This window comes from Lissotriton vulgaris, chromosome 3_1 (genome assembly GCF_964263255.1).
Source record: "Lissotriton vulgaris chromosome 3_1, aLisVul1.2, whole genome shotgun sequence".
NCBI lineage: Eukaryota > Metazoa > Chordata > Amphibia > Caudata > Salamandridae > Lissotriton > Lissotriton vulgaris.
In genome coordinates, this window is record NC_141689.1 from 1,371,047,147 (window position 1) to 1,371,069,743 (window position 22,597).

Below are 22,597 nucleotides of genomic sequence, written 5' to 3' on the forward strand. Positions count from 1 at the left end.
TTTAGTCATTTATTACCAGGAGGTCAGTCCATTTGTTTGCAGGGGTTGGTCGTGGTGCAGGGCTCCATTAGAAACATTCCTTCAATACAGAATGCTTGCAGCCTGTAGGCCAACCTTCGATACATTCCCAGAGGATCCCACTCACTTCCAAACTCTCATCCTCCTCCTGCGGTGTACAACCCTGTGCAATCAATAGTGCCAAAGTGTGGACTCAAAGCAAGGGAAAATGGAATAGGGAGCCGTATTGAGCTGGACTGGGAACCCAAAGCTGCCCTGAATATTTGGTCAGACCTGGACCCGGGTTTGCAAGTGTGAAGAGCTGCTGAATTTGTATCTGGGGGCCAATATTGCAGCACAGCTGCAAAACCAGCCCACAGTAACAAAACCACTCCCCTCCACTGCAAAATCGGCCCCCACCATTCTAACTTCCTTCCCTATGCCCGCTACTGGCAGTCCAGCCCATGAGCCGTACGATCAGCTCTTAAGGGCAGATTGGGTTTCCTTTAAGTGCAAACCAGTGGCGGCTGGTAGGGGACGGTGGCGGGGGTAGGGGAAGGTGGGGGAGTTAGGAAATTTAAAAAAAAGGAAAACTTACCAGCTGGTTGATGTCGCAAGCCGCCACCTCTCTTCGCAGGAACCAGAAACAGGAAGCACCCAGTCTATCAGACCCCCCTGATCATTTACTGCGCTGCGGATAGCAACGGTGTGATTGGTCTGAGCACCGTGATTTGGCGCTCATAGAGGGAAAGGGAGCCTGGGCATGTTCTCTCTGTAATACAGCCTGGGTGGCTAACATGCAACGAATGCATGACTGTTTGGCCGGCCGGAGATGGCTGGCCAAACAGTGATGTGCACCAGCAGCCAGTCTTCCTCCTGAGATTACGGGGCCCTAGCTCTGCCCCTCCCTAACCATAACTCCATAACTTCCATTATTATCATTTTATTTTTTCCGTTACACTGCTTTAAAGCAGTGGGGCGATGATCCTCCGCCTTATCGGAGGAGCTGCCACTGCCGTAAACTGGAGGTCTAATGTCTAGTAGCAGACTATGCATGATACACTTTTAAAATCCTTCATATATTTTCACTTCTAACATGGTCTGAGAGCTCAGATACTTCACGGATTCATTTAGGTGCTATACAGAGCAGCAGATGCTGAATTCCTGCATCTGACGTGATTGTAAATCGTAAATCATATGTTCTTATATAGCGCCTTTTCACCGTAAGGTCTCAAGGCGCTTGCCTTTGGAACCCGTCCTGGCCTTTCCCTGCGAGATTACCCCTACTGGGCACCCCCAAGGTGAAGACCAGGCATCCTATAGCGGTGGGGCCGTAGTGGAGATTAAGCAAGCTATTGCCCAGAGTTGCAGAGTGTGAACCCACGATTCGAGTAGGCACCGAGGCGAGAATTATCTAGTCCGTGGACATTTTGAGCTCAAGACCCTGCCGCGTCGGGGATTGGACCCTGGTCTGACCTCTGCATCAGGGACTGCCTCCTCTAACCGGTGAGCCACACTTCTCCACAATTGTGCCCTCAATCTTAGATTATTGGGCTCCTGCAGCTGAGGCAGTAGCAGAAAGGATATCCTACCCAATTAACCTGAACCTGAAAGTATGCCTCCTGAGGCTCGTCAGGGATATTCTTGCAATGGTGAGGCAGCTTTCAGCTGTAGCGCTACTGCTTGGGAAACAGAGAGTGGCGCTGTACTGGGGCTGGACACCCACAAGAAATAATGGCTCGGGGGACCATACGTTTTTTAATGAGCAGCTGGAAATGAAAGGGGGGCTGTCCCCCCCCACCCCCATTCACCCCCCCCCCCCCCCGCATCACGCCACATTATTATTTGCTTACTTGCTTGGTCCTAGGGTTGATCGGTGCTCATTTAATAACTTAGTCGCTTCCAGGGATACCTGGGGGACATTTTCTAGTCATCCTTTAATCGTGCCTGACCCATGCACCACGTAGTGTATATTGTACCCGGCTAATATCTGCTGCCATTGCAGAGGTCTATCATACTTCTTGTTATGGTATAACATTCATTTGAATGTGTTGGGCAGGATCTTCACTGTACTTGCTGTGCTGAAATGTGAGCTTACTATTAATGTTTTATAATCTTACAAAACATTTGTGGAACCAAGTGCGGGGAAGGGCAGGCCTTGGCAAGGCCTGCTGTGCTTTCGTCAGATGACACTCAGGGTAGTTCAGGCCCCTCGGTGCAGTTCTTTGTATTGCCACATGGGGGAGGATAGAGACTGCTTGGAAGTGTTGACTGCTTACTGTTTTCCTCATATGTGGATAGAGCAGTCTATAGGGACAAAGGCCTTTTGCTTTGCGTACTTACTGGAAAGTAACGTCCAAAGTGAACCAACCATAGGCTCAATAGTCTGTTTATTATGTCCATGATGCAAGGCCCCAGGTGAAGTTTCCAAGGTAATGGACAGAATACTATGTCTGTAACATGTATGCAGTAGAATGCCGTCTGCCCCTTACCTGTGCAACGCATTTGTATCATATAATAGTTTACTGCATTAGAGAGAATCTTCTAAACCACGCTGGGCATTTGAGAATCAAATAGCACACCTCCCAAAAGTTCAAAAGTTCAACTTTTGGGATCATTGTACTTCTGATTATTGCCAATTGCATGCATGTTCCTCGTGTTATTTAATGTATCGGAGGTAAATATACTCGTGAGTATTTCAATGTTTGGCACTTTTTGCTTGCCCGACACTGCTTTATTATCCTGACATCTTTGTCACCGTTCACTGGCCTTTTTTATTAAATTTTTCCTCGTCCCCCTCGTTGAAGTTCCCCGGATCGTCACTTTTTAAAGGGCACGCACATATTTCAACACAGCTACGTTTACACGTCACACCTATAAGTACAGGGTTGCTTCACACTTGACACACACGATAGTTTTATGTGCATGGAACGGAAATACTTCACATTTTCTGTTCTTTTTTTCGAAAAACTTGTATTGACTGTACTGTTCTGGCCTGAAGGTTTCTGTTTTCGATTATACTTCATTGTTATTTGTAGGCAAATTTCCCCGTGATGAAGAGTCTATTGGCTCGAAATGCATTGAGACCACTGAATCGATATACCTGACAATATGCTGACATTGGAAATGTTTAGTTGAAATTGAAGTCGTTTATTCACCTATGAGACGTATCATAAGGATGAACGTATATGATTAATAAATCTGGATGATTTTTGAAGATACAAGGAGAATTTTGGAGGAATTTGTTTAAGGTCCACTCAGACCATTTAAGGGAGTGCAACAGGGGGACACTAAGTACTTCTACTCAGTGCTACACATGTTCCTCACAAAACCCACACATATTTACCACGTCCCTGTGAAAAAGCCTATGCACTTGTGTATTTTTGTCCAGCATAGACGGCACCTTTCATGCTGCCTCAAAACATTCAGTTCGTGAGGTTTGAGTGGTTTTTCATGTCAAGTGCTGCTCCTTGTATTTTCTTTGCCAGGTTCATTACTTTTGTATTACTCATCTTAATGTATGCTTGCGAAAATAATGCTGCTTTAGGACGGATTGTAAGTGTTCCCCATCTAATTGAAAAGGAGCGCTGAAACTAGCAGTGTGTCTGGTATTGCAGGAGATGCTGGGCGGGCACACCGGAGGGGTAGGAAGACCCTGATGCTGAAAAATGTGTCAGTCCCCAAAAATGAGTGCCAGTGTCATCTTCAAACTTAGGCACAAATGAAGCTCTGATTATTATTTTTCATCAGGGGACTTTGAGTCAAAGTAATAGTGAGAAATGCAGAAAAGGCCGGGTCGGAACTACACCCCCCCCCTTTCTACGCCTCTGACTGGTTGATCACTATTCTCCATAGAACCGTGGCAGAAGATTTGTGAGAACAAATGTTTCAGAAAGAGCATATTGTTGAACCACGTATGCTTAATCCAAAAACACTAGACAGTTTGGCTATTCAGAAGCTTCTCTGCTTAATCGTCACCAGGACAATTTGTTTGGTCACCAGACTTGAACTTATAGTTCCAATGAGAATGTAAACTAAAATGGAGTTTACTCTCAATTATTTCCGTTACCTTAAGTAAAAAGATGCATTGGTCCTAAATTTGTGCCTTCTGAACTTTGTTTCTGTGCATGTGTTTTCAGGTGCTGTTGTGCTGCAGATTGCTTGTTTTTCTGAAGCTGAAAGACTTTTTATGCTAGTGAAGGACACCGTTGTTAACGATAAGCAGCTCACTGCAGTTGTTCTCCCAGAAGTGATGGTAAGCCAATGCTTTATTTTCATGTATTTGTTTGTTTAATCAACGTGTGTACTTTGGGTTCTGGTAGCCTTCATGAAGCTGACAGAGAAGTAAATTAACAGTAAGCATCCTGCAAATATGCGTTGTACGTCTTCCAAGAGCCTTACTCAATTGGCTTCCCACAAATCTCTTTGTATTTTGAATTCCATCTCACGATCGACATCCAAAAACTAGAAATATGCATTGATTGCAAAAGTATCAAATTCTTATACTAGTACTAAAATACATAAAATATGTAAACTTTATTCTACAGTAAACATTTTGACATATAGAGGACATATTAAATATCAGCACACAGTTAATTGGTTAGAACAACCTAACCACACAATTCGTCGTTTCCATGCTCTCGTTTCTGTTCTCTTTATATAATTTGAACCACGGAATTCAGTTTCTACAACAGAAGCATTTTAACCTAATTTTATAGCTTCCTCATAAGGTCTCACTCTTTCTACGAATTGATTTCATGTATTTACCTTGTATTTCCCTTCAGTTCATGTCAGAAATATGTTTAACGGAAGTGCGCTCATTCCAACTGATGGATCAGTTCATTAAAGGCAATCCGCTAGATTCATCATTGTCCCGTTTTGCGAGTCCTTAATAGCGATTATTAAGGAATCGCTATTAAGGACTTGCAAAACGGGATTCATGTAGGAATCACTAAATAAATTGCGATTCCTACACATTCCTTATTTGCGATTAGCAAATTCGCAAATAAGGAATAACTCCCCATTCATTCCTATGGGCCCATAGGAATGAATGGGGAGTTATTCCTTATTTGCGATTAGCAATTTGCTAATCGCAAATAAGGATGCGATTTCAAGGGTGCCAGGGGTGTCCAAAGGACACCCTGTAGCACCCCATAAATGAAAATGTAGACTGATTTTGCGCACACACATGTCCAAAGGACATGTGTGTGTGTAACATACAACTGAGAAAAATGCACAAAAGTGCATTTTTCTCCGTTTTCGCTATTTACCTCGAAGTCCGACTTCGCGGTAAATAGCGGCCAAAAATAGCGATTTCGCAAATTTTAAATGCTTCTTGAATTGCATTTAAGGAATCTCTAATTGAGATTCCTTAAATGCAATTATTCGCAAATATGCGATTTCTAATAATGCGATTTTTGCATTTGGGATGATGAATCCCAAATGCAAAAATAGCGCTCGCAAAGGGCCAGATTCTCAGAATCTGGCCCTTTGCGAGCCGTTTTCGGCTTGATGAATCTGGCCGAATATCCCTAACCTGAACCTGAGATAAACAGAAGTTGAATGTGGATCAATCCGCCACTCCGGTTATAGTTGTCACCAGTTGTGTTTTAGGCTGAATGTTATTAAGGCCTAGAGTAGAGGTAATAAATACATTTGATCATAAACCACGACCATTTCCCCAAAATGGATATTCACACGAGCCCTAGCGGCTTTGTTTACACCCATGGGATGAGACGTGGACATTCTGATACAGTCTGCAACCATTGTGTAAATTATCGCCAAGACAGACTAACCCAGAAAGCACTTGCATTTAATAACTCATTCTGATGTATATATAGCCATTTTCCTACACATTTACATTAATGGTGTTCTGAGAGTTTTGTGATTTTCCATGGTCAACGGTTTTAAATCATTGAATATTTTCCAGATCATTCAGGATCTTTGCTGGGAAAGTGAAATCTAGCAAAGATGATAGTGAATCCATACCTACTGTGTATAATGACAGTGGTCCAACAAAGCGGATTGAGAGTATTGCCTGAACTGCAAGTGCTCCAGCGCTTTAAAATTGAAAGGAGCATTGTAAACCACAGCTCCTCAAATTGCCTACCCTTAATATGATGTCACCAACTTTCTGCTCGTTAGATTTCGTTTTCATTCCTGGCTAAGGTGATAGCCCTCTCAACATAGTAGGGCAGGATCATGTCTGTGGACCAGTCAGTGAATGGAAGACCTAAGTATTAAAGTTTGTGGCCAGTCCGTGGAAACGGCCGCTATAAAACCTAACGAACATAGACTTTGTTACAGTTTATGAATTTAATTCACCTCCTTTATGTATAATATATGGCCCTATTCTAAGTTAAAGAATAAGGATTAGGGTTAGCTTACATTATACACCATTATGCAAGCTCTTAGTGACACAGTACTTATTGTGTCTGCGTGAAAGAGCAGTCACTTCTACCAGGTACATTTGTATAACTATGCGCATGTTTAACACATTTAATACAGGCTGTACTGTAATTAGTCTATTATGTGACCTTCAGTGATGTTACCAGTTTAGATTCTGCTGTGATGCCTGGATAAGCTATCTTTCTCTTTGAAAGACATCCTATTTTCCTGTTCCGTTTAGGACTCTAATTATGGGTAAAGCGATTGTATGTCTGGTTTCTTTGGTATGTAGTGGCGGCTCCTCTGCTAAGGCGGAGGAGCGTCACCCCACAGGTTTTTTGCAATGAAACAAAGGGAAAATCAAATTATAATGTCTTGCGTAATTATCATTTTATTTTCTCCTATGCAGCTGTGCGTCAGGGGGCGGGGCAGGGTAGAGGTGGTAGCACCCTCCTAAGTGCACAATGACTGCTTGGCGGCCCTCTCGGGCCTCCCAAAGCAGTCTTGTGCAATTCACATGTTCTCCATGCAGGCTGCAGTACATCCTGCATGGAGAACATGCCCAGGCCCCCAGGCAGCATCTGAGCACTGAAACACGGCACTCAGACCAATCACAACACTTCTAAGGCAGCGTTGTGATTGGCTGACTGCGAGCCTGGGTGTGTTTCCTGTTGAGGCCGAGTGATTGAAGACTACAGAGCCAAGGAAGCAGCGAGAAGGTACGTTTTTATTTTTTACTTTTTTTACCCGCTTCCCCCGCATCCGCCTGCCCCACTACCTCCGATCCCTGCAGGCTGCCTTTGTAGGTATGTACTGGCATTCATGTTTTTATAGACGTAATATCATAACATGCTGGTGTAGGATGCTTGGGACTATGTAAATTGGCCTAAGCACTTATGTGCAAGCTGCAGCAAGACCAAAGGTAACATTGTGACAAATCCAAGCAAAGTGAAACCTGTGTGAACACAGGAAAGAACTATGCCACTGGCATTCAACCTTAAAATGGACAATCCGCTATTAGCGGGGGAGCTTGACTGAAGAGTCTGAGGATTTCGAAGCACGTTCTCTGTGCTCTTTGAGTGAGCATGCCTAAACTAAAGGGGGTCCAAATTCAGGATTTGGTGATCCCCCATTGATATTTGGAGATCAGAAGGTTCTGTAGAATTGCTTTTGTGTATGTGTGACTCTTATTTGCCTTTGTGCTAATGGAGAAAGGCTTCCTGACAGTCTTGATCATACAGAGAAATATGACTTAACCTTTTTGAGTCATAAATTCACCGCAGAGAGGAAGTGCTCAATCTTGGATAGGTATTTAGAGCCAGCTGTACGACCATTGGCAAGTGCGGCTCGCAAATTGCGCCAAATTGCGAGTCGCCATTTGCGAGTCGCACTTGCCAATGTATAACACAGTGTCTGAGGCACTGTTTGCAATTCCCAATGGGGTCGCAAATTGAATGCCTAATTCATATTAATGAGGCTGTCTCAATTTGCAACCCTATTGGGAATGGCTGGCACTCCCAGGAATGGTGATTCTGGGGTCAGCAGACCTCCATGTCTGGCACTGCTTTGAAATGAAGCATTTTTTTTTTAAATGCAGCCCGTTTTCCTTAAAGGAAAACGGAATGCATTGAAAAAAATAAAACGTTTTTGTTTCATTTTTCAAGGGCAGGTAGTGGTCCCTGGGGCCACTGCCAGCTCTGAAAAAAAATGTACTCACACATTCACAAAGGGGAAGGGGTCCCCAGGGGACCCCTTCCTGTTTGGAAATGGTTTACCAACCTCTTGAAGAGGGTGGTAAACTGCAAGTGTTTTGCGACCACAATTGCTGTTGCAAAACATTTTTACATAGGGTTTAGACTCGCAATTAGGAATGGGCTCCCGCGAATGCCCCTTCCTAATTGCGAGTCGCTAACCCTATTTTGCGAGTCACTATTTAATTAGCGACTCACAAAATTGGGTTAGTACATGGCCCACATGTTTTTTTGCATGCGCAAACGGGTCTGTAATCCATTGTACATCTGGCCCTTACTGCCGTATCAGGGCTCGACAAATCTAAAAAATCTTACTTGACCTGCAGGTCAAGTAAGTAGGCTTTTCTACTCGACCTAACATCAGTTGCACTCGACTAACAAATTAGCACCTGGCACTGCAGCGGCAGGTATCACTCGCCAGGCAGGTCAAGTAGGCCTGAAAACCGGCTCGCCCTTGAAGAAATTGACTTGCATTTGAGAGCGGTCGAGTACATTTGTCGAGCCCTGTGTATACATTTCTAAACTGAATGGGGTTGCCATATAAGATGGTCTAAGGATAGATGGTCACTTTGTAAGACACCAAGGACTGGGTAGCAAATGGTTATTTATTCACCACTAGAAATGTGCATATAGTGGTGGTCATCACTGGGTAGTTAAAGTAAGGTTTGCATTCCCATAGGAATAGCGTTTATTGGTTTGTTTATAGTTTGACGAATCTTCACAAAACTTCCCCCAAATATTTCTCACCTCAGTTTGTTCCTGGAATGTTTCAGAGTGATCTGTCAAGCAGTGAGCAAGAAAAAATGGGGGTCCCATAACCAAATTTCCCCATTCTTTTTCCATAGACTATTTTAAGAAGTACTACTGCAAAAACGAGTTAACAGAATCGCACCAAATTTGGCGGGAAGCTAGCTCTTGGTCCAGAAAGTGTACTTTTTGTGATATGATGTAAATCTGTTCAGTAGTCTCTGAGAAATTAAGGTACAAAAATATTTGTATATCTGGATGGTTGGATTCGAGGCACTCTTGCAAGAGTGCCTCAATCCCAATTTAGAAAATTAAAACATTCTGTTTGGGTCAGGGGGCTTTTTTCCACTTGGGTCAGTTCACTCCCACTTGAATTTAGGCTCCCCCTGGAGCAAGCGCTCTAATTGGCTCCCTACAACATGAGGAAAAATGTTGCAGAAAGCCATTACAGGACTTGGGGTCTTAGTCCCCAGTCCTGAGTTTTATGCCCTGCCACCTAAGGCCAGAGGGACGCCCTTATGGCCAAAATGTAAATAGATACATTTTTAAAAACCCATGATGCTGCAGGAGTCCTGCGAGACTTCTGTGGCAAAGCAGCTTTAAAAAAAACACCCAACAGTGTTTTAAACTTTATTAATTCGATCTCCAGGGTAGGCCGTGGCCTGTGGATCTTTGTTTTAAGTATTTAGGGAGAAGAGCATGTGGGGGGGCCCCCTCGCAGTGAATTCTGCCCACCAGTACTCCATGCCACACCCCCAAATACTTAAATGATAGGAGGGGGCATGCAGTTCCCCTCCCTGAGCGACTAATTGGCTCCCGGGGACCCCGTTCTATCCCCTTAGGGTGAATTTATAGAAATACGTGCAGTAGGTGGGTGGCACCCCTCCCCGAGCCTCAGTGAGGCATTGGGGACCCCATCCCAAAGGGCCAATATCAAATTAATGTGGACGGAAGGCACATGGTCGCCCTCCCTCAGCCTGTAGGTGCCCTGGGGACCCTATTCCTTGTGGCTAATTTTTAGGGGATAGGGGAGGGGGGCATATGGCCCCTCCTCCACGAGCCTGTAAAAGACCTAGGGACCCCTTCCCCAAGCCTGCTCAGACACTGTGCCGTGGAGCTCCTACTCCTGGGACACAGTAGTCTCCCTGCCTGCAAGAGCGTGGGTAGGGAAGCATAGGCTTCTCCCACCTTGTGGGACCGTTTTCAAAGCTCTCACCAGGATGGAGCAGACATGCCTTTCCTGCCTGCATATGTGCAAGCACCTGCGCTGAGTTAGAACAGACTTTTGTTTCCATGTCCACTCTTTTGTGGCCAGAAAACACACTTCTCTCCCACCAGGCAGGAGCAATGTTGGCTCTATCAGCACTCAGAAAGGGTTCGTTTGGGGAGCTGGCTGGGGCAGCGAGGACCTGTGGCTCCCCATGCAGTCCTTACCGTACTTTTTGGTGGGTGCCCCAGGTGGGCCCTGGGTCTCCAATGGAGAAGCACCTGGGGCCCAGGGAATGCGGTCCTGCAGCAACTATAGACTCAGAGTGGGGAGCCACGCGCCCCCCTTCCCCTTTATAAAACAAACAGAGAAGGCCCCAGAGAATGGGACCCCTGTGGCCCATAGTGGCTCAAGCAGGGGGCCCGCGAGCTCCCCTTGCTGTAATGAAAAAAAAGGGCCAGAGGGATGGGACACTTGGGGCCAGCAAAGGTTCTCGGAGAGGGACTGCTTGCCAACTCCCTTTTTTTTTGACAACCAGACACTGCTGCCAACCCCATACCAAGAACTCAGACTGGACTTATTATCCTCTAAATCTGCAATTGAACAATCATCCTGTGACTCCCCACCAAGTGAAGGGAGCAATTTCTCATGGCTTGCTAAAGACAACATCTCTGTGCCAGCATACAATATATGATTTAGGGTTTGGTGGTTGGGTATGCCATCACAAATGTGATGGATATCCCAGTCTCCGTACTACAAGTTCCATAGGAAATAATGCACTTCTAAAAATATGGTGTGCAGAATATTTATCACGTTGATGATGAAGCAACCTGTCTGCCAAGCTATACAGATCCTCAGTGTTTTCTTTACACAAAGGCTATTCCTCATGCTAGATAATTTGGTATAATTTTGGCAGCAAATGGCACTTTAGCCAAGAGAGCTGATATTCTACCCTGAAAATCTGGAATACCAAAGTCTCACCTGGATCTATGTTCGATATCCATACATGTCTTAACATTTTGTTTTAAATAACTAAAAACCATAAAATGTCTGATTTATGTCCATACATTGTGGAAAGGCCATTACAGTGGTAGTTGTCTTGACCACAGTGGGGTTTCTGAATATCAGGTACCCAGCAAAATCTTCCCACATTGCATACCTTTGAAGTCCTTGACTCTGACCGAATTTCATGGAAGATGCGAAATTATGTGTACCATAGTTTTTTTCTTGATGGATTGATACCACTGATTCCCCCTTAAATCTGGGGCTTTCTACATTAGAGCTAATAATCTCCACACACTTCTTTCTTTTACCTTTAGAGGAAAAAATCACAATCATCCAATGTCTAGCGGCTAAATCATTGTGGCAAGAAATACACAGAATTTGCTTGTAGTCAGGTTAGGAAAATAATTAAGCAAATGCTAGCCAAGTGATCAGTGGACGTACTTTGATTAGTTTTGGCTATGGTTGGATGGTTGGATCTCTGAACCATATTTTGTTTCTAACAACATGATTTTTGTGAGTCATAGGGCAAACATCCACAGGGGCGGCTCTAGGCTCATGGTGGCCCTGGTCAGGGAGCATGGTAGGGGGCCCCGGAAGAGGGGGTCCGGGCAGGGCGGAGCCCCCCAGAGCTCGGGAAGGTGTTGTAATAAAACGTCCAGAAAAGGCGTTAGATGACCAGTACCTGCAGCTGCTCCTACCCTTTCGAATTCGTCTCAGAAAGATAAAATTTAGGAGGAGGAGGGTATTGTGACACACGACGTGAGGGACTGGCACAGGTGACTGCAGTGCCAGGGCCATGACAGGGGCCCCAGACCCACAGCATCACCACAGAGAAAGAATGGCAGTGGCCGTGGCTTATATGCGCCTGTACCAGCGGGCCAGCAGTGGGTAGGGAAAAAAAGAAGCCAATCAGGAACCAGGAGGAACGCAGGCGCTGATGCCAGTGAAGAGGAAAGAGGGGGGGGGGCCAGGGTATTTAAAAGTGGAACAGAGTCGGAGCCCACCAAATCCCTGCCAGGGGCCGCCACGCAAATATGTATCCATCCTCAGAGGATTATTATGATAAGGATATATATTGACGTGGCGGCCCCTGGGGTTTGGCGGCCCTGTGCAGGTGCACAGCTTGCACATGTCTAAGGCCGTCCCTGACATCCAGATCCTAGTGCTTTGCCAACGGATTTATTAAAAGCCTAGTACTTTGTAAGTAATACCAATGCATTTGCAGTCAACAGTGCATAGACGTTCAATCACTGCTTGCAGCCACAGATGGCCATGGAAGGCGAAACCAAATGTACGTCATAACTTACTTAATACATATTCAATATACAACATATTGATATTTATACATGTATTGTGCTGTCAGTTTTTCGGAGTTGGGGTTTTTCGGAGTTGGGGTTATGATGTCTATTTTAGGCTGCCTTTTTGAAAAAGAAATGGATTTGTTTCACCACCTGCCCCTCTTTCTTTATGGTTTAGTACCACTGCTTTCCAAGCCTGCTCTCACCCCCCACACAGACCAGCGACCTCACACTATCGACCACATGCTTGCATCTCACAGACTAGCAGCCATAAACTATGGATCAAGCTTTTTCTTTTTATTGAGCGTATTCAGTGTACAACAATATCATCAATGAGCACATGCAAATTGATTAATCAACGTAACAACTTGTGGCAGTGGCATACATATCAATCAGTTACCGTAGAACTATGATCTGCATATTGTAATAGGGTATCATGCTTATCACCATAATAATTGACAATCAGCATTCTGCATTACCTGGGGACTCAACCTGCGCAACAGATTGCAACTATTGTAACATCGGTTCCCATATATCGTAATGGTCAAGAAGTGGTGGGGAGTTCTTCCGCATATATCATCAAATTATACCGGCAGACCACCGATCTTGAAGCCATTGTGTGGTCATCGGCCCTGCCGTACTCTCCCACGTCATTGCCACATGAGTCTTGGCCATGAGTAAAGCCACTCTCACCAGCTTACCTGTAGCCCCCTTCACAGAGGGCACTAAACCCAGCAGGCATACATGCGGTGAGCCTTGCAATTCCAGACCAATCATTTTGGACAGTGTGCGAATCACACCATCCCAGAACAATGCCACCCTGCGGCACTCCCACGCCACATCTCTTACATGTGTCAGTGTCAGGCACGCTAAAGATCCTGTGTTTGTAATGCAGAGAAAGTGTTTCAAAGTTCACACAGGCCTGTTTACCCCCCCCCCCCCCAAACGAGTTTAAGGAGCAAAGAGCTCACAGCTTTAAAAAAATGTTTAGTTAGTGGGATCGGTATGTTGCTAAAAAGATATAAAAATTGGGGCAGCACAACCATCTTAAAGCGATACGGTCAGCCAATGATAGTGGAAGCTTCACCCATCTGTCCACCTACATCATCCTCAACCCCCATCACCCCCAACCCCCTTTAGCGACCCCAACATGCAGTGGGGTGTTAACAATAGCACAGTTCAAACCCATGCGTAATTTTCCAGATCACATTTGTCAAGTCTCGCTACAGCAAGTAATCCAAACAGGGGGGTGAACATCATTCCACAGCTCATGTGACCTGATAATGTCATTGTTCATCTGAAATCTCCCCAGAGGTCCCGAAGACAGCCACAGTGGTGGGGGACCGGCTGCGTCGGGTGAGAATCTTCGCAAAGTCCATTGCTGATTTTGGAGTGGTGAAGATCTTATGTTTCCCGTTATCATCTATGCGTAGCCGTGCAGGCTAGAGCATGGCATAGGATATCTGTGCCGAGATGAGAAGTTTCTTAACAGGCTGGTATTCCCTTCAAGCCTCCTGAACAGCTGCCATGAAATCAGGGTAGAAAGCAAGGGCGCTGCCCTCTTGGGTTATAGTACCTTTCTCACGGGGCATACGGAGGACAGCGTCATGGTAATTTAATAAATGGGCAATGATAGGGCGTGGCGGCGCACCCGGGGAAGGGCAAGCAGCCAGAGATTTATGAGCCAGCTCCCAAATTAATACCCGATACATGTGTTCAGCACCGAAAATATCACATAGTAGTTTCTCCACGTAGGTCTCAAGGCTGCCAGTGTTAGTGGATTCTGGCAGACAAGTATTGCGCACATTATTGCGTCTCGATCTGGCCTCCAAATCCTCATTGTGAGCTTGTATAACAGCCAGCACCTTCTCCATGGACGTTGCACTCGTGGTTACCTGTTGTAGGCCATCTTCTGCAACTGATATGCGTGTTTCCGTCTCCCCAGGCGCAGCACGTGTTTGTCCAGTTTCTGTGACATATGATCCATGTGTAGGTTCAGATTATCAATCTTCCCTTCGATGGACTGCAGGCTGGCTTGGACTGTGAGGAGTGTTTTGTCAATGTTACACAATTGGTCGCCAGGCGCATCGAGTTCCGAGTCCGATACGGCTTGCTGAGAAGTTTTGGTTGACTTGCAGGGCTAGAAGGTGAAGTGCGGTTGGCTGCGCTCAGATTTCCTCATAGCGACGTCACTTGGCCAAGACATAGTTTAGTGGGGGAGGCATCACAACCCAGAGGGCGCCCGTATCCCTGTGACCAGATTTTCTTTAGCCGGTACCAAAGAGCAGAAGGGGGAACACAGCATGAAAAATAGTAAGACACGCACAGTAGTAGCCCAATGAGCTGGCAGCAGGCCTCAAAGCGCCCAGTATTCTGTTGTGTGATCCCCGCAGCAGCCAGTCCCCACTGCCAGCGACGTCGATTATGCGGGGGTAGTTCGTCCACACCCGGTCCAACACCCAGGCCCGGGTACGGTCAAGGCCCAGGAATGCAAATGGCGAGGAACGACCTGCAGTATATCGCAGGGAGAGGTGCCTCAGCACAGCAGAACCTATGTCAAGAAAATGAAAGGGCAGTGCACTCTTTGATCAGATCCGGGCCGCACCACACCTCCCAGTCGCCTACAGGAAATTGAGGCAATGATAATAGTAGCGGTCATCCCCGGCTGTGTTAAAACTGGTGGACGGAATAGAGAAGAGTCACCAGCTGCCGGCAAGCACAGGCGCCCCAGAATTCCAGTAGTTCTCCTCAGGGGAGGGCCTTGCCACACGCTGCGGCACAGTAGAGATGAATAGGGGGCCCCCAGGCCATCGTCAGGTTCGGCCGGGTATGACCAGCCGCCAGGCGAAGCACACCACACCGGCCAGCTGTCCCGGATCACAGGCGATCATAGTCTGGGACACAAACAGGAGTCTCCGTGCCTGGAGAGCAGTCGGCATGCCACAGAGTCAGCAACAAAGGAGGCCCAACTGGTGCTGGGGAGAGATGCCCTGAGAAACGCAGCAGCGGGTTAGGCCTCGGTTTGGAGTGGGCACACACCGCAGCACGCACTCGGTGCACCGGCTCGTAGACAGTGGTATTCCGCGGTTGCACATACTCCGGCCAGAACCGAAGTGCCAAGCAGTGGAAGATCAATGCCTCCGATCCCCAGCCCGCAACCGGAGCGCCACGCAGGCCGGAGCCAAAAGCCGGCGTGCGCCCCAGTCAGTCCAGGAATCCGCACTAGGGATCCCGTCACACCCAGCCCAGCCTGCAGAGCCCACCAGACACCAGCCAGGCGGCGAGATCCCCTCCAGTCACTCCCAGGTCACAGCTGGCGCAACGCAGAGTTCACTGCGACTCTGCGTCTAGTTCCCGTCCCGGACCGCCATTTTGGTGCTGCAGGCCGATAGTTCACAGGCCCCTCTCTCGGCTCCTTGATGGCGAAGAAAGCAGCTCAGCACATCTAAAGCTGCCTGCCACACTCCACCACTCGTCTGCAGCCGTTAGGGCGTTGATGATGGCAGGTAGGCAAGGGTAATATACGGATTGAGAGCTCGGCCGGCGGAGGTGCTCTATAGAGCGGCGGACTTGCTTTGCACCCTCTAGCGCCCCAATTATGGATCAAGCTTTTCCACCTCTCACAGAGTAACAGATCTCTCATACACTCAGAAGAACCCTTCGTAGTCTTGTAGTACCAACAGCACCTTCACACCCCTCAAAGGCTCCCTGTCTCACACTACTGTCCTCGCTTTCAAACCCTCGGTGCTGCTAGCACAGAAATCTCTCAGAAATGTCCACAAATGACAACACTTTAAACTTACTTACAGAAATTGAAAGTTCCGTGCCTTTCTAGGTTGATGAATCTTTGCCACTGTTTACAAATGGAACATTACACAATAAATACCTCAATAATTACATTTGATGTTCAGTCATTAAAGAGTGTTGTTGAATTTTTTTTAAATGTCTTTTTTCATCTCAGTAGATCAGTCAGTAATTTTGATCTTCCATTCCACTTAGTGGTAAATCGATTACAGAAATAATAAGAAATAAGATTGGTTAGAACAAGCATAGAGTAATAAAAAAGAGAGTGTTCCATTCAGAGTATAGTCCCTATCATAAACTAAAGGACCTATACTATTCTAACAAGAACCCATAAAGAATTCCTTCTCATAAAGAGTAGGTAGATGTTGGAGCTAAGCAAATAACTAAGAGGAAGATCAAACTCCCCATAAAGGGTGGTTTTGGAGACTCAGCTGTGTTCTCCGGACAATTGCAGGAGCAACTGTATAAAAGGGTAACAACAGTAGCTATGACCAGCATAAACAGAAAAGTCTCCTCTCAAAGCATAAGAAAAACAAAGAAATCATTTTAAGCAGTAGCTCATGCCAAGTCAGGCTAGCACAGCAATTTACCTAGGGACATGGAAGGGCAGTGATGACTGGAATAAGGAGTAAGTACCTCTCTAGTAAGCAACATGTGCTATATAGAAAGCAGCTAAGCATTTTACAAAAACAGCCAACTGTGCTATCGGCGTCCTGTGGTAGATCTTTCGATGATCTGTTGTCTTCGTCCTCGATTCCCACGGTAACCGTGCACATCAGCATGAATTCAGTTAGAAATGGCCTCTGTGTTACGAGAATTTACATCTAGGAAGGTTCTCATGAGAACATTTTGCAAACTTACTCTGTTAGCTGTCTGGTATCCCATCGTGTAACAATAAGCTACTCTATGAAATGCAACATTAAAATTCTAGATATGTCCTGGTTAGATCACAAAATGTAAGCTGCAAAAAGCATTTTCTTTTCATTAATACACTTGTTCATTATGTATTTGTTGCAAAGACAACAATCTAAGTACAGTGAAGTCGAATGGTGTGAGGAAAGACAGGATACATTTTTTCAGGAAACAACGCATTTCACAAAAAGTCCAGCACTAGAGTTTGATTATAACGTTAAAGCACTATTTTGTTAAAAAGATTTATTTTCTTAAAGGGATAGAGTAGATTAAATGAATAGTTCGGCCTAGTAAGTGGAGAACGATACAAAACGAAAGCTTTCTGCAGAAAGTAAACATGCTTGTTGTATAAAGGCACATTTTCTAACTTTTGGCATATTATGTATTTTCACTTTAATATTTAGCGCATTTCTATATTGTTGTCTGGTGAAATGTTTGTAAACATTCTCAGCTTTTTCAGTGCCTGACTCGCAGTACTAAGAGCACTCCATCAACCCTCATAGACTAGCAGTCTCACACTAACAACAGCACACTCACACACCTCAGAATAGCATTCATGTAATACCAACAGCCCTCACACCCTACTGACTAGCTGTCACACCACAGACCGAACCCTGCAGATTATCAGTCTCATATTACCGAGAGCACTCACATACCTCTCAGACCAACAGTGTCATATCAACAACATCATTCTCCCACTCCATTCAGACCAGCAGTCACACTACAGACAACACTCTCCTACCTCTCACAGACTAGCCCTGGGTACCTGATCACTTTTTTGTGCTTGGTAGTATTGTTAGTCTACTAGTGTGAGCACTTTTAGAGAGCGAGAGGTGGGTGTAGATGTGCTCTTTCCGGTACAACTGCACTTTAGCCTCCAAAATGTATCCATTACTGAAATACGCGGATTAAGAATATGTGGAGGAGTGGTTGCCATTATGATGGGTTTCATGTAACGTAATTGTTTGTATACATTGTTAAAACTTTACAAAGTGGTTGTCAACTCTCTTCTTTGTTTTTATTAGGTGTTTTCATGGGGTTATCTAGGTAAGCATTTAACCACATGGTAAGCTCGACACCATGCAGTTAAAGGACCCGTCTGTTCCCTTCAATGTGCTGTGTATAGAGTAGTTTTATTGTAGTGTTATTCAATCCCTAGAGAGGTGAATCCCCCTAGTCTTGTATTAGTCACTCACCGCAGATACCCGAAGGCCTTCCAGAATCCCCCTAGAACACCAAGAGCATTTTATTCACCTCTGTGACGTATCTTCTCATCCACATACATTTCCATGCGACAATTAGCTCAACAATATGTATGATTGATAATCTATATGTTCATCTGTCCTACTTATATTCTGTGTGTCTTAGAACTATTCCTGGATACAAAGGTATACAGGGTTGTGGAAAATTCAAATTTTCTAACACAATACAGTTGTCAAAACGACCTTCAGATTCAGATAAAAACTTCTGAAAAACAATGTGGGTGACTGTACGCCTTCGAAAATGCACATGATACCCCTTGCTATAAATGTTTACAGAGTTGCTTAGGTTCCAAGCAAATCACTGAAACATTGTTCTGGAACCCAGTTTCAATGATAGCTATGTTAATGGGTTTATCACCAATTGTGACACTTGCATGTTCTCAGTGGAAGACAGGTTTAACGATAAACAGCTCGTTTACACTTCCCAGTAACCTGAAGTGATGCAGCTAATTTGAAATGATTTTGATGTTATACTCTAGTGGCGGGGACACGTTTCGAACTGGCCCTTGCTCCATCTCTTTTAGTGATATATGTCTGCCACCTACAATTCTGCATCGATGACCTCACTTTCTGGTCGAAGAGTGGCCGTTCCAACCATCTCTGAGCATCTTTGTGCTTTCTACCCTAACACATAAGAATAGCAAAAGGACACTTTTTGTGGGTGAAAGATCCTTACTGTTTCTGCATTCGAGCAAAAAACACATATTGGCGCGTTTGTGTTTGCATCAGCAAACAATGTTAAAAAAAGAGCTCCTAGTCCATTGTAAAAATAAGTTACTCCAGCAAATTATGTTCTTAGAATGTTGCTTTAGTAACTAAATCAGACGTCTCTATTTGCAATTGCAAACCAGTCAACTAACCCACATTTGGCAGGTATCAACACATTTTTACTTATATTGGCGACACCCACGTTTCAAACCTACCATCATATGCCAGCACTGGTGTTAGCTTCCACGGTAACTGGTATTCTTGCACTGTTGTGTTGGACCTCTAGCCAGTGGCTCCATATTTGCATAGTACGCAGCTCATTGGCTTATTTCTATTTTATGCTAGAATTAAGCAAACTTGTATAATTATGCGCAGCTCAAATTCTACCCAGCCTACACACCTCATGCTTGTAAATAACCTTTTCCACATTGATCATGCTACTTATTACTCTAAAAAATACACACTTGGAGGGAAAAGCCAGGAACCCACTGAAAATCATAGCGTTTGATACCTCGTCAGGGTAACGGAGCTGTACAAAACTGATACATACAGAGTAGCTGATGTCTTGACCAATGGGTATGGAAAGCACTCCAATGCAAATGCCAATACAATTGAATACTTGCCTTCAATCTACTTTCCCATCACATTTGAGTGTTTCTGCACAAAGTACTACTCTCCTTTTAGCTTAGATGTAGTTTGATACTAGCTTGAGCAACATATGTGCTATTGTGGTATGTTAAAGGTTGGAATTCACACTGTGGTTTCAGGCAGGACCCACAACTCACTACCACAAATGTTGAAACTACCTTGTCTGAGCTCTACCAGCCCTTGTTCACAGGCAGCCACATAAGTAACATGACGCAAGCTGGTGCAAGCCAGACTTTCTGGGTATTTTATGAAAACTGCACATGACGCTGTGACATTATGCACGTGATCAGAACCCCAATGGAAAGCGTAGGGAAGCTTTTAAATTACAGCTTTGGAGGAGGGGTTGTCCCACAAATCCCTTTGAAATGTGCCGAGAAACATGTAAGTATATGACATCTAATGAGGTTATTTACCCCTGGACGTATTTTAAATAGCTTTATTTTCAGTGAAAGTTAGAAGTCCAAAGAAAAAAATCTCAAGAAGGAGTTTTGTGTAATATGGCAAGAAAAGAATAGAGGGAAGAAAACATGCATACTTTTCAAATAAGAGAAATGGTTAATTTCATTTTTTATACGGATCTTGGGTAAAACATTGGCTGCTCAAGGCTTAAGTTAAGGGACCTCAATGAGGGAGAAGTAGGATTGTGAAAATGTGCAGGAAATGAGAGACAGTGTACCAGTGGGATCTTTGTTTTGAACATTCTGATTTGGTAGTCGTTTTAGTTCAAGAATGTTAGTTTTCAAGGTTGGGTACTGTCTTGGGAGAGACGATTCCACTCAGCCTGCAGTTTGTTTTGTTGGGAATATCCACTGACATTGATCTCCCTAAACCAAAGTTAACCTTACTTCAACTAGGATTAGTGGTAGCGAAACGCGACTTGGCCAAGGCATGGGGTGGGCCGTGGCTATCCCATCCCTGACGGAGTCGGAAAAAATATGGATATGTATATGTTGGGGGAAAAGATGACGTATAAAGCACGGGGCTGCCCCAAAAAGTTCTGGAAAATATGAAGGCCATGGTTAACGCACTATGGATAATCACTATCTGACTCACGGTGATCCCCTGTGGCGGATGTGTTGGTTATACAGCTGAAAGATGCCCGCAACAAATGTACAAGATTCTAGAACAGTTACTAGATTGTCCACCACTGTTGTTCTTATATGATGCCGATGTCACGCTGAAGGTGCCACCATGTGTTGTTATTAATCAATGTCTTTGTAATGTAATAAAGAAAATGTTAATAAAAATATTATTTAAAATAAAAGAATGTTAGTTTTCCTAAAACGACTATGGCAATAGTGTTTGGGCCAAATAAAATATGCTACCTAAGTTTCTCATCTAGACACGCAGTATTGTAGCCAGTTGCATATGTCATGCAATATTTTCCGAGCTCGGCGGCGATGGGTAGGTCACAAGGCAGGAACACAGGCTGATAGAGCAACATCTCAAGGCTCTCCCCTGATGTTTACTTACCGCCTAACACTCATGCAGTACATAATCCCCGACCCTTAGGCATAGGATATTACTACAGAGGTAATTTAAACCTATATTGCTTGCATTTCACACATGACACTAGCATGTTGCTGAATGACTGCATATTCCATAATTCCTACACGTTTAAGGTCCTGATGAATCGCGGATCATTCCTTAGGCGAGAAACATGTTGACCATTTTTCTGTCCATCTTCATCTAGTGCCATCATACCTAACTAGGTGGTACCCAGTGAGTTGGATTCACGTTTTTAACCGTAGCGGGAGACCCTCAGAATAAAGTAGTACTTTTTGGTACTCCCTACTACATTTTAATCACTCTCCAGGCTATTTGCTCCATTTTCCCACATACCCGCACTTCACCATAAGGCAGTTGGATTAAAAGATCTCCGATAAAGAGCCCCTCTTTGAGGTGAGCCCGTCGGGGATTGCACCGCCTCCCCGACGAGGAGCAACGCCAATGATGAAGCATGACACCCATTCGGGTGTGTGAGGCAAATATATCCAACAAAATGGATGCCCAAGGGTGCCACATGTACACCCCTGGTCACGCCAAATACACATAACACTCTATCAGGAACGGTTCAGCTACCCACTTTGTTTTCATTGACTGTTTGGGGGCACTGGCTGACACTGGACCTTCCACTTGGCTAAGTGGTAAAGAATGCCCCGCTGATCGATTGATCACCCTCCCCTCTTTTGAAAACTACATATTTTCCGACTGGTCATATTCTGACCCAGAACTTTTGGCTTAACAAAATTAAGGAAATGGTTAAGGAAACAAAGTCAATTTACTGGGCTTCCAGGAAGGATCATTTTTGGCATATTGTTCATATTATTAATGTGAGCCAGCTGAGATCTACATTAAAGGAGGAATACGGTGGTAAGCCAGATGGTTTGCAATAAAAGATCTTGAAGTGCAGTGGTAATGCACCATGGCACATGAGTAGTTGAATATACAGGGACGCTCCTGCAACTGACACTAGCACTTCTATAATTTACATCAGGGCTTATTGATTGGCTCAGTTGGTTCGCATCGTATATTGTCACAGCAGTAGCCTAAATAACCATGCTGCTTCTATATTACTGTGATTTGTTTTGTGCATATGTTGAGCTGCCTCTCACTGACTGGACAGATGTAGGAGTGTGGACAGACAATAAGGAGTACGAAAGAGAAGCCTTCTTTCAAAGCCAGCCCATCAGTGCCTGTTGCAAGTGCCTTTTCATGGAAATGTCAGGGTTCCATGACTCTAAATGTTATTAGTGAGCCTTTGTGTAATATTGATTCTCCTGTTACTGATGAGGTGTTTAGCCCTACAATATGGATTCCCAAAATGATTTGATCTTCACCACATAAATTGCATCTTTTACAAAAGGACTG

General features: G+C 44.8%; 1 protein-coding gene across 1 annotated transcript in view; it reads left to right on the forward strand.

Annotated features, from left to right (window-relative positions):
- Positions 1–22,597, forward strand: part of DGKQ (diacylglycerol kinase theta) — a 1,232,715-nt gene that overhangs the window by 1,114,746 nt on the left and 95,372 nt on the right. The window contains exon 15 of the mRNA XM_086961841.1: positions 4,137–4,252. Within this exon, the coding sequence (XP_086817967.1) occupies positions 4,137–4,252 (116 nt within the window). The remainder of the gene's footprint in view (positions 1–4,136; positions 4,253–22,597) is intronic.